General features: G+C 34.5%; 3 protein-coding genes across 3 annotated transcripts; 2 read left to right on the top strand and 1 right to left on the bottom strand.

Annotated features, from left to right (window-relative positions):
- Positions 1-1,433: 1,433 nt before the first annotated feature.
- LOC114362437 (thioredoxin domain-containing protein 17) lies at positions 1,434-2,961 on the bottom strand. Its single transcript, XM_028317850.1, has 3 exons — positions 2,795-2,961; positions 2,033-2,114; positions 1,434-1,682 (listed from the first exon to the last, which is right to left on the bottom strand). The coding sequence occupies exons 1-3, from the start codon at positions 2,937-2,939 to the stop codon at positions 1,529-1,531; spliced, it is 381 nt and encodes a 126-aa protein (XP_028173651.1). The 5' UTR covers positions 2,940-2,961; the 3' UTR covers positions 1,434-1,528.
- Positions 2,962-3,205: 244 nt separating this feature from the next.
- On the top strand, positions 3,206-5,497 carry LOC114362428 (uncharacterized). Its single transcript, XM_028317840.1, has 5 exons — positions 3,206-3,378; positions 3,513-3,647; positions 3,738-3,904; positions 3,992-4,091; positions 4,181-5,497. Exons 1-5 carry the CDS (start codon positions 3,315-3,317, stop codon positions 5,296-5,298), a joined length of 1,584 nt encoding a protein of 527 aa, XP_028173641.1. The 5' UTR covers positions 3,206-3,314; the 3' UTR covers positions 5,299-5,497.
- A 426-nt stretch (positions 5,498-5,923) lies between these two features.
- Positions 5,924-12,188, top strand: LOC114362431 (peroxisomal membrane protein 2). The gene is made up of 4 exons (XM_028317845.1): positions 5,924-6,199; positions 10,070-10,162; positions 10,768-11,053; positions 11,412-12,188. The coding sequence occupies exons 1-4, from the start codon at positions 6,111-6,113 to the stop codon at positions 11,496-11,498; spliced, it is 555 nt and encodes a 184-aa protein (XP_028173646.1). The 5' UTR covers positions 5,924-6,110; the 3' UTR covers positions 11,499-12,188.
- The last annotated feature ends 188 nt before the right edge of the window (positions 12,189-12,376 follow it).

Genomic DNA, 12,376 nt, shown 5'->3' with positions numbered 1-12,376 from the left:
GCGCCGGTGCACATCGCAGAGGGAAGACCGTTTTTTCATGTCAACCTCTCTATGAAATCGTCATTTGACTGGAATCGATGTCCATCAAGAGCTCAGAAATGTTCGTAAGATAGCTGTTAGCGAGTGGACAGTTCGTCTAAGATATAAGCAATAGAATTTGACTCCAAAAAGGCCTGCCACAGGCTCGAAACTGACGGCAGGTCACCGATAAGCACCCTTTCAATTTGCTCGTACACATCTCGATGGGAAGGCGAGTAATGGAGGCGAGTTCTGTTCTCCGATGAATGCAAACTGTGTTTGCAGGGCAGCAGTCGAAGAGGTCGGGTTTATAGGCGGCCTCAGAAGCGATTTGTGCAGTGCTGGTTCGCTGAAACAGTGGCTTATGGAGGTGGCTTGCTCGACTTAACATCGAGATGTGTACTAGCAAATTGAAAGCGTGCTTATCGGTGACCTGCCGTCAGTTTCGAGCCTGTGGCAGGCCTTTTTGGAGTTAAATTCTATTGCTTATGTCTTAGACAAACTGTCTACTCGCTAACAGCTATCCTACGAACATTTCTGAGCTCTTACTGGACGTCGATTTCAGTCAAATGTCGATTTCATAGAGAGGTTGACATAAAAAAACGGTCTTCCCTCTGCGATGTGCGCCGGCGCTGTTCAGAACTTGGTCTCGGGATAAAGCCACCAGTCTCCCGAAAGCGTCTTAAAACTTTCGAAACCCAGGACTGGCTTATGTGGCGCTGACGTGCGACAGCCCGCTGGCTGAGCCCTTCTTGCAATAGTGCAACGATTTGTGCTGCTTCTGAAGGTGTAGAATCCCAGGTAAAAAGTCAAAAGAAGCGGAGATGTGTATGAATCAACGTGTGAAAGCAAAAATCCGAAAACGCGTGCTTTTTATAGGGGTAAATAGGCCGCAACTCGCGACGTATCAAACAGTTCATACATGTCTTTTTCGTTACTTCTTCACATCAGCCGGGATATCTTTTTAAATACTGGTGTGATTTAAATGAATTTGGTATCAATTTAAAGATAAAAGTTTAATCTTTAAAATGGTGCTACTTTGTTTGTTCCTAACAAATTCGTTAGTACACAAGATCGCGTGGAAACAACTTCATGTAAGTGATTCCATACTTTTGCTCGCGAGTGTAGATATTTTTTAAAGGAGAATTTTTTTTATTCAGCCATTTGGTACTATATTGTCAATAAGAATAGAATGTAATATTTGGTTGATAAGTATACATTTATTAATGTTTTAATGTTACAAGTTTCAAATGTAGTTAAGTCTTTGTAGTATACTTATTTCCATAAGTGTTGTGTTTTTACTTTTCACTCCCTAAAAATGGTCTTAGTTCTTTAATATGTAGGTACATGTTTTATGACTGACCCTAATTTACGCGGGCGAAGTATTCAAAGGCTACTTAAATTATAAAACTTGATTCAAATGTAAATATTTACTGAAAAATATGCAGCTGTCTTATGATTACATTGGATATATACATTTTAAGTTTATATTACAGTAGGCGTCAGTCGTTCACTCTTCCTCCTCAAACATCATCTGCAGGAGGTCTCGTTTGTTGCACTGGCTGCCCTCGAGTCTCTGGACTCCTTTCCACTTGATGATGGTGGGGATTACCATCAGGCTTGTGCGGCTGTCTGTCCTGAAGGGGCAAGCTTTGTCCTTCCAGCTGAAACAAGTTATTTCAAGTTTTATTTTGATAATATAAAAGCTGCTGGCTGATCGCAGATAGATAAAGAAAAAAAGTTTTATTATTCTTTTGTCTTTAATTTTTTTTTCTGCATCTCACCTGAAGGAAGATGGAGATCAAGCTATGTTGTGCAAATTATAGGAATTGTATACAGAATGTTAGAAAAAGAGTATTATAAGCTGTAGATCACAAATAGAGAAGGGCCATTAGAAACTATAAAAAGTATTATGTTAGTTTTTATTGTTATTATAGTAGATAACCATAAAGATTAAAGGCATATAAAGCTAACTGACAAGTAAAAACTGAGTGATAAATATATAAATACTCACTAATCCCTGTCTCCAACATCCACGTAGACAAAAGTAACACTTTTCTGTAGCTCCCCAAGGTACGATTTTACAATTGGTTCAGCTGTAAATGCAATAGGCATCCATTAAGAAACATGATACTGTCATGACCGTGGGTAAAAGGTGACTAATAAAATAAATAATGCTTGTAAAGCACCTACATATTTTCGAATTTGCATTGTGAGCAAAAATTAATAATATTACTTATCAGGAACCATGTCAGGAACATTAAAAATATTCCTCAAAATGACATTACCCATCTGACAGTAAATACACCAACTTCTGCCATTCTCTTTCTTTTTGCCAGTAAACAGAAAATATACATCAGGACCTTTAGCCGGTATATTTTCAACATAGTTATTGAACTCTTCGTAACTATTCAAATTGCAAACAGTAATTTTGTTTTTATTTCCCATTCTTGCAAAATTGCCATCCAAAATTGACAGTGTCTTGTCAATTTAATATCACAAACAAAAAAAAGTTCAGAAACTCATAGTTAAACAAACAGATGATCATATCATCATTCTTTTGAATCAAGTGGAAAAGTTTTCAGAGGATTTACAAATAAAATAGATTCGAATCTTTATTTGCACTAAGATTTTTGTTGAATAATCTTAGGTTCTTAATGGGTACTTATGAGCATAAGCATATAGCCTTACAACCAGTTAACAACTTGAGAAAGTTATTAAAAGAAGCCTTTTTGCTTAGTCACCGTACTCCTATCTATGAGAATTATTTACATACCTTCGACACAGTCAGGGCACCAACTATTTCCACTTGGTAATTTAGCACCGCTGAAGAAGAAAAACACAGGTGGTCCCTTTGGGTCTATGTTTTCCGTATATTTTGAAAAATCATCGAATCCCTTAATTTCCACGTAGGAAACCATTTTTGGCGAAATAAAATAAAAATCTCTTCTTCNCATCTCCATTAAAAATCTCGAGTTTCGCGATACGAGATAACCGGCTGTCTTTTTGACATTGACAGTTGACACTGACAGCTTGAATGAATACAGATTAAAAAAATATTCACCCCCAAATCACCCCAATTTACTGGAAGTATACCATCAAGTAAGCTGTATAGTTCTAATGATTCTTGCTACCTTACTTGCTACAAATGAAATTAAGAAAAACCAAATGCACAACAAATTGACAGATGCGACAGTTGACATGTTTGAATTTTGGATTCAATTTGAAATATTTTGAATGTTTATAATTCGTGAATTAATGTTACTTTTTGTGCTAGTTTTGGAGAGTATATTATTATGATGGAAACAGCAACGGCTAAAAAGCCAAAAACCATGGCAGAGCTCTTGCCTGGTTTGAGTGGTAAGTGTAATTTTTAGGTACTAATGTTTCAGTTTACAGTGGCTTTACAATCCAATTCTAAACTACTAAGTTTAATTTGAGGACTAAGAAATGACTACTTAAGCGTATAACATGAACCACGAACTGTATTTTAGGTATATTGTCTAAGGATGCGATGCAAACGCTAACCGCTAAGAAGCAACCACGGCCCACGATGGCAGCACAAAGTCGTACTGCTGAAAAAGTTCTAAAACCCCTGACTATCGCGGAAATGAGGGCTGATATTCAAGGTACTGGATTTAGATACCTAAATAAGTTTTGTAGTCTTGTAAAGTTCACTGTCCAGTGGCAAGGTGTTTAATGTTATTTAAATGTTTTAGCCCTAAAAATTCAGTCCCCAAGAAGATTTGCTCAAGGAGCTACATCAAACAAAAAGAAAAATTGGAACTCTTCAGTCAAAGTAGACAAGAAGGTCAGCCACACAGCAGATGGGCAGCTAAAGAATAATCCGGTCAGAAAAGTGCTCAATTTCCAACCAAAGACCAAGGTTTGAGTTTTTTGGAATTATTTTATTAGATGCTTGCTTTATTATTGTTAAAAACATTGTTAACTAAATATTTCCTCTACTTTTTAGGTAGTAGCTAATTCCAGAGTTACCATGCTTCCAATGAATCCTGAAACTCCAAAGTTTCCCAAGCCTGAATTCAGAGCCAAAAAATCTCTACATCTACAAGGTATCATTTCATTCTGTATTTATTAAAATTTTAAAAAGACTATTATCATAATTTAAATGTAGGAATACTAACACAAGAATTATTTACAGCTCATAATATTGTACGAATCAGTGGGATCTGTAACATACCAGAGACACCACTCGTAAACAAGCCACCAAAAAGTCGGATGACTCTTGCTAATAAGGAAAACATGTCCAATCGGGCCAATGTCCTCACCAAGAAAACATTAGCAACTCTGAAGCCAGTTGCCCGTCCGAGGCTGGTGGTTACTACTGTACCTGATACTCCACTTTCTAACGAGTCTTGGAAGTCAAGCTGTGATGCCAGCTTCTTGCAGAAAGAGAAAGAAATAAATGACATTGAAGAAAAAGTAAAAGCTGTTGCTGAAGAACAAACCTTGGAAAACATTGCTGAGGTGTCACCTCCGGTCTCTACACCATTCAAGGAATATAGAAACGTAAAAGAGTATTTCAACAATTCCAGTGAATTAGAGAACTCTGCTGTCTTCGATGACAACACTATTATGTGCTTCGATAAACCTACAGAGAATAAAGATAACAATAAGAGGGAAGAAAGTGTTATTGTCTCCCTCTGTGACCTACTCAACAAGGCCAAAGTAACAAATAATGACCAGACTAGCACTGAATTAGAAGACTTACTTGAAGTAGAGAAACAGACAGAGAACAATATTAAAATGATAGAAAATGGTATACAGACACTGAAAAATATTAAAGATTCTCAGCTGAAATCCTTGCAGTATGTAAGGAAATTGATTAATGAGAAAAGAAGTGGCAAAAAAGACTCTGAGAGTGATCATGACAAGACTTTAGTAAATGATGCCAAAGTTACACCTAAAATTATTAAGAAAGAGAGACTAAGCCCTGAAAAGAGTCCCATTCTTGGGAAGCCTTGTTCAGTAATCAAGTCACCTTTAAAATCACCGTCATACAAGATTCCTAAGAAAAATGTGTGCCTTAGGAAAAAAGTGTTTTACAAATCCATGCCAAATGTGTCAAATTCTATGCAAACACCAAATAAAGATCCTGAAAACAGAGCACTGAATATGTATATGAAAATGAAGCAACAAATGAATTTCTTGAACACACCTGTCGTAAAGCATAATAAGCCATCATATGTTCCCGATACACCGGCAGTTACATCTCATAATTTACAAATGCAACTAGACAAATTGTATGGAGGAAGCTAAGATTAATTAAGATAGTTTTATTATCAGAATTTATTAAAATTGTATTAAATTAATATAATTAAAATAATCATAATTGTTAAGCTTTATGCTGAATCAATTTGTGCATAGGGTTGTGCTACAGGTTGGCATAATTTTATTATTATAGTTAATTTTATTTGTTTACTTTGGACTCCTTATGATTTTTATTAAGTTATCCACTCTAACTACTAATGTACTAACAATGCCAATGCAATGTATTTCTGACTGTCTATCTATAGCCATAAGAGTTATATTCTGTTCTTGCTTTTATTGTAAATTAATAAAATAACTGTATATTAGACATTGATACTGTAAAAAAGGAATAAAGTTTAGAGATTTGTCAAAATGCTGTTGATTGTTTGTCAGTGTCAGAAGTATGTTACACTTCAGTCAGTTAGTTAGTGGTGGCGCTAGTATCGTAAAGTTAACCAAGAATTTTATTAACATAATTTTCTTCTGAGAAAGTAATCCATTGAAGTTATAACTACTGCAAAAGTTAAATTACCTTTTGGTTGTTATAATAATAAGATAATTATCATTATTACAGTAATGATTAATTACCAACTTGTTCGTGGGCTATTAGCCTATTAGTTCATATTTTGGCCACCACCAATGTGAAGTTAGTTTAAAGATAACCTAATTTAGTAGTAGTGGGCCTCACTGCTCAGTGCTCGTTTGATAAACAAATATCAGTCGGCCTTCTGTCGTGACCACGCAAATTGTTATCGTGAATTATTTACTGCTTTTTGCTGTACGAGTGGATGAGGTGTCATTAGAAAGACAAAAGTGCAAAAATGGCTTTATCTAAACCGATCATGTCGCTAATGGCATCATATTTACAGAATTTGTATTTACACCCAGTGAAAACGAAATCGATAACAAGGTAAGAATTTTACTAATATTGCGAGCCGTTTTAATTGTTTTTATGTGCTATTTATATAATAGCAAGCATGTAATTACCTACACTTATGTTTATACTGATACTGAGAAGCAAAACTGTAATGTAAATATTTTCTTAATATTATTTTGCAACTCTTTGTTATCATTACACATAGAACAAGATAGTGATATAATACTTATCTCATACTAACTGTACATCGAAGTTCATTTTCGATAATGTACTTTGACCTTTTAGTCATAAAACTGTTATTAGTAGGTAATTTAACTTGTTTGCCAGACCTACCAACTCGTATGCATTCTTTTCAGCCATAAATAAGTGAAAGGCATTCATATCATGTTGCTTTTGTCAATGGAACATCGAAATGTAACTCTTGTTTATAATGAGGATCAGTACTGTTGTAGAAAATTCAATAAAACTAGTATCTACGTTAATCTTTAAGACATAAGAAAGATATAACTTTTTGAATTATCCAAATCGGACCATTACTTACGAAGATATTAAGTAATAAACATAGGCCGTTTTTGCCGCTAAAAGTCAACGTACGCAGGGCTACGTGACGTCACTATATCCGAATCGAGCGCAGCCGGCGTACTATTGGGATGGAAAATATTTTTTTCCAGCTAAACTATCAGTTTTAGAAAAAAACTTTTAATAACATTTATTCATCAAAATAAAGTAACCTATAGACCAGTAATTTGTAAAAATAAGAATTGTGAAAAATAAGTATCGCTATGTCCAAAAACCACATTTTCATAGGATTCGATGCAATGCGGAGACGCGGTTGGGGTGAGTGTAACTTAATAATTGTTTGTATTGAACATAATAATACATAATATGATGCTAATNGAGAGATAATGTGAGAAAGAGATGGAATGTTATTTATACCTAATCGACTCTAATTGATTATTTTACAACATTTTCTGACTGTTAACGTTGCTAATCAATTCTAATTAATGATTTAGCGTATTTCCTTAGTTGACGTCGCTAACAATATAGGTACTTGTTTTTCCAACTTTAAAAGTAAAGCTGATCCTGCGTTATGTGAACGCACCGAGTCATGCTCTTGCAATAACGTAAACAAATATTAGAAGGATGTGCCACGTCATTACACGCTTTCGTTTGTAAATATCTGACGTCATCGAGTGACGTCATGTGTGTGATGAATGTTTATTTACTGCTGATGCTTGTTTAGGTTGTTTTGTGAAATATTTCCCCGAATCGTAAGAAAGGATTTTGTACAAATAGATGATAATGCTGTTTTATGAAAACTGCAGATAATCGTAGTTACTTAATAATAATACTTATCTCATACTAACTGTACATCGAAGTTCATTTTCGGTAATGTACTTTGACCTTTTAGTCATAAAAGTATTATTAGCTTAACAAGTTAGGTAATTTAACTTGGTTGCCAGACCTACCAACTCGTATGCATTCTTTTCAGCCATAAATAAGTGAAAGGTATTCATATCATGTTGCTTTAGTCAATGGAACATTGAAATGTAACTCTTGTTTATAATTGGTAGTTATTATAACAATGTCGAACATGACACTGCTTTATGCTAACTTAAAATAACAGCTACCCTGAAATTTATCGAACAGTATACTTATAAAGTATTTGTTTATTTATTTTATGAGTTGGTACTTAGTTGTTACTTTGAATACAAAATTTCTGTCATTTTTTATTCGACTTAAGATAATTAACTTTTTAAAAAAATAAAACCGACTTCAAATGCGTGAACACAAAAAAAAAACTAAAAATTAAAAAAATTGCGTATAAAAAAGTTCATCCCCAATTTTCCACCCTTGGGGGTGAAATATTTTCTTCAAATTCGCATGAAACCACCCTTTTGATAATACCTATTCAACAAAAAAATAATCGTTCAAATTGATTTATAATCGGCGAAGATATTGCGTATAAAACGTTCATCCCCAATTTTCCTCCCTTGGGGGTTGTTTTTTCTATTATTAAATTTAAATGGGACCACCCTTGAGATATTACCTATACGCCGAAAAAAGATTTGTTCAAATCGGTTCATAATTGGCGGAGTTATCGCGTAACAAACATAGAAAAAAAAACATACGGGTCGAATTGAGAACCTCCTCCTTTTTGAAGTCGGTTGAAAACATGGAAAATTTCTTGATTTTTTACCTGACTGCGCCAGAAGGAGGGTTATGTTTTTAACGAATAGTTTTCGCCTGCTGCCTGACTCGCCTGTATTTCAGCCTGTCACTATATTATCACGAAAGAAAAATAATTATCTCGCTTGCATCCCCCCTTCAAAAACTAGAATAAAAACCTGTGTTTTTTTCCTTGGTTTCAATCAATATTTTATCTAAATCAATTCAGCTCTTTAAGCTTGAAAAGGTAAAGACAGAGAGCTACTTTCGCATTTATAATATCAATATGGATGAATTGAATTTGAGACAGAACTAAGTAGCATTAAATCCCCCATCTAGTTCAGTCAGCTGCCATATTACTATTATAACTAAATGGTTTCTTGTAATCCAAACCGCAAAGAGAAGCCAGTGGCATTTGCTATACAATATTAAGGTGAGTATAGACTAGAGCAGGGTTTCCCAAACTATGGGTGGCGACCTAGTGGTGTCGCGAGCATACATTGAGTGGGCCCTGCCTGTAGAACGACAAACCACCCTACAAATCCGAGTCCTTTATTTAGGCATATTGGTAATTTCCTATAGGTGGGTCCCGAGTTTGGAAACTTGTATTAGATGAGTCGTAGCCCAGACAACTTTGGGAACCACTGGACTAGAGCATGTANTTCAACTGCGGAAGCAGAGTATGTCGCCGCCGCTATGACTGTGAGCGAGCTATTATTTGTGAGGGGACTTGCAATCGATTTTCAAGACAAAAGTGATGCAGTGTTATATGTGGACAATCAAAGTGCGATTAAAATGGTGATGAACAGTGAAAACACTCGACATTCGAAGCACATAGACATTAAATTTCATTTCGTGAAAGACATAGTTTGTAATAATATTGTAAGTGTCAAATATGTAAGTACAAACGAAAATACGTCAGATATTTTGACTAAATCACTGTGTAATATCAAGTTCAGTTATTTTCGTGAGAAGTTATTAGTTTTGTAGTGATTTCATTTAAAGTTTTGTTTACATTAATAGAACAGTGTGAAGTGAGTTGTGTGTCACTAGTTGTCATTAATGTCAGTTTCTGAAATGTCAAATTCTTTTTTTAATGTTGCCATACTAAAACATAAGTGGAATATTGTTATTAGAAGTTTTTATTAGTAGATAAAAATTATTTTGTTTTGCAATTAAAAGTTAAAGCCTAACTTGTAATTGAGAGGGAGTGTTAGGATTATATTATCTTTGGAAGTGTATTAAATATTAAAAAGTTAACTGTTTCCGGTAGAACGCTCTTCCCTCTTCCGGCTATGTACGAACAAGATGTGTCTGTGTAAGAACCCGAATAATAAATGCTTATCTCGCTAACTATCGGTCTTTTCATTAAAGAAACACAAGTTCTGATAGTTTAGAGGTATACATGCCATAGTAAGTTTGGTTTATTAAACTATTTTGTAATCAAAAAACAAAGTTTGGTCGATGGCCGCGCGAAAAAAAAAAAGACGCCACTTTCCATACAAAATCTGGCATTGCCATTTATATGACACAGTATACCTATAAAGTATTTGTTTATTTATTTTATGAGTTGGTACTTAGTTGTTACTTTGAATACCTACTTGTTTTCTGTCATATTTTATTCGACTTTCGAAAATGCCTAGCCAAATGTTTTGAAGTCAACAGTATTCAAGTTTGGATACTATTTTAATATTATTTAATAAACCGTGCTCAAAAAGTATGTAATGTTTTCAGTTGCGTCGTGGGCACGACAGCATGCGTGGCCTCCCAGCTGATGGCCGGCGATTCCCTCAAGCTAGACCCGATTCTGGCCTATGGTTTATATGGGTAAGTTGTACTTCCAAAACTAGCTCTTGTATTCAAGTAGGTAGTACTTAAATACAAGTAATTAACTTTTAATTTGATGAACTCTTACCAAGCTCATTAGGCAATAACCAGACTATGTTGGTATTACGCCCGGGTATCGCTTAAGGTGAGTATAGACTAGACTCTAGCTATGTAATGTAAAGTTCTTGCGAAAGGTACAAGAGGTATAAAAAATACGACATTTGGTTCGTGACACTAAACATTTCATAAGGCGTCTGACGTCTCGTTGTTCTGTTACAAGTAAATGCTCTAGCCTCTACTCACCTTGAAGTATTCTGGCCCACCCTTCGCGCATCGGCATGAGACTGTTTTTCGTATCTACTTTTCATGTCAATTACTGCACTTGTCTAAAAGAGCATGTAACGTATGCAAACACGTGCATAGTTTTATTTTACGTGCTATCAGAGTAAATGCAAATGAGTAAGTCATCTTCTCTTACTCTGGTGCTATTTATAACGCTTGTACATGTTTTGTCTCATCGAGCCGCTCGCCGAATATAGGCATAAAAATTTAATATCCATTGACAGTTATATTGCGGCACAACATTAATGGCATTGTCATTTCAGATTACTATTCGGCGGATCCATACCACACTATTTCTATGAAGTAATAGAGAGGATATTCCCCGAGGAAGTGGTAGCGTTTCCATTAGCAAAGAAGCTGCTCTTCGAACGGTTAATCTTCGCTCCAGTGATGCAAGCGTTCTCACTTTACACGCTAGCGCGGTTCGAGGGAAAGAATCACGCGGCGGCAGTGAAGCAGTTAATGGCTCTGTACTTGCCTGTACTGCAAGCCAACTGGAAGTGGCTGACTCTGTTCCAGATCATCAACTTGGCGTTTGTACCTCCTATGGTAAGTATAAATTATACTTTCTTACTATGTACTTGTTTCAAATGTAAGAACGAACTTTTATCTGTGTGTAAAGTTACTCTTTATCGTAGTATGTAAAAATAAATTGTATACTAATCTGATTATTTTGTAAGCAAAGAAAAGCTGAATTTACGATCTCTTTTAGTAATAATTATTTAACTGTTTGTAATAAGTATGTTGTAACGCTTTAAATCATTTACTATCAACATTTTTATGTAGGCGTTAAATCATGCGTAACAGTTGCATAGTAAAAGTAGCTCTTATTTCGTACAAGATAAGGCTTTTTTGTAAAAAAAAATGTTTTTTCTCATTTATTAACTTACTTCGTTTTTTGTTTCAGTTAAGAGTTCTCTTCATGAACTTCGTTGGATTGGGCTGGGCCATATTCCTAGCAAATAAGAGGCGTCAAAGCCAGAAGAAAGAATAAAATAAATTTCGCCCAAGGAAAAACGCGAAGCATTTTTTGGGAACATAACGATCGAGGTGCTGGTAGTATATTGTGGTAACTGAACGAATTTTATCTTATTTTAAGTTACCCTTAAGGGGCAGTGACAATATTACACAATATTTTGAACCTAATAACGGGCCGTTTAGGGTCCCACCCTACCATATAAGGGTGAAGGAAGGTAAACACTAAACACATTCCTAATACTTAAGTCACTATGGTTGTAAATAGGTAGTACTTTATAAGTGTTAAATTTTTACTTAAGTATATTTATATTGCAATATTTTTGTATGTATAATCTAAGGTTTTAATAAAACATTTAATGCATTTGTATTACTTACTTTATTTTACAACAGCAATGTATTCCCAATTATTTACTTTCTAAATATTTTTTTAAGAAGTCTTTATAACTTTATGCCTATTTTTCTATGATCAAATCAGCAAAATCAATTCATCCAGTTAATGGTGCTCGAGGGAAGCTTTTATATTATACAAACATCTATACATTTAATTGAAGGTGTATAATAAAACTGTTATTCGTATTTGTATGACTATTATTCAATATTATCATTGTTTCACATTCCACTTATTGCTTACGGTTAAATATTTTTCACATTTTTAATACACTAAAGAATTCGCTGATAATTTTATACGCGTTACGTCACAAGATGTGTATATAATAAATAGAGTCTACATGACTAGAAAACTTAAAAATTTAGTGTAAATAGTAGCTGTCAATAAATATATTGCACTTTTAGCCTAAGAGTATTTAATTATATAAGACTAGATCTGGAATATTTATTTTTGACTAGGTATCCGTAAAATTAAATGTACAAATAAATTAGCAATTATAACATCAA

The sequence above is a fragment of the Ostrinia furnacalis genome, unplaced genomic scaffold, assembly GCF_004193835.3.
Source record: "Ostrinia furnacalis isolate ACB-3 unplaced genomic scaffold, ASM419383v2 OfSCF6505, whole genome shotgun sequence".
Classification (NCBI taxonomy): domain Eukaryota; kingdom Metazoa; phylum Arthropoda; class Insecta; order Lepidoptera; family Crambidae; genus Ostrinia; species Ostrinia furnacalis.
The sequence above is the reverse complement of the archived record's forward strand: the minus strand, read 5'-3'. Positions and strand labels throughout refer to the sequence as shown.

Coding starts and splice junctions, on each gene's coding strand:
- LOC114362437 (XM_028317850.1), bottom strand. CDS start 2,939: ATGGTTTCCTACGTGGAAATTAAGGGATTCGATGATTTTTCAAAATAT. Junction 2,115..2,794: donor GTGCCCTGACTGTGTCGAAG/GTATGTAAATAA, acceptor TTGCATTTACAG/CTGAACCAATTGTAAAATCG. Junction 1,683..2,032: donor GATGTTGGAGACAGGGATTA/GTGAGTATTTAT, acceptor AACTTGTTTCAG/CTGGAAGGACAAAGCTTGCC.
- LOC114362428 (XM_028317840.1), top strand. CDS start 3,315: ATGATGGAAACAGCAACGGCTAAAAAGCCAAAAACCATGGCAGAGCTC. Junction 3,379..3,512: donor GCTCTTGCCTGGTTTGAGTG/GTAAGTGTAATT, acceptor ACTGTATTTTAG/GTATATTGTCTAAGGATGCG. Junction 3,648..3,737: donor AATGAGGGCTGATATTCAAG/GTACTGGATTTA, acceptor TAAATGTTTTAG/CCCTAAAAATTCAGTCCCCA.
- LOC114362431 (XM_028317845.1), top strand. CDS start 6,111: ATGGCTTTATCTAAACCGATCATGTCGCTAATGGCATCATATTTACAG. Junction 10,163..10,767: donor CTGGCCTATGGTTTATATGG/GTAAGTTGTACT, acceptor TTGTCATTTCAG/ATTACTATTCGGCGGATCCA. Junction 11,054..11,411: donor TGGCGTTTGTACCTCCTATG/GTAAGTATAAAT, acceptor TTTTTGTTTCAG/TTAAGAGTTCTCTTCATGAA.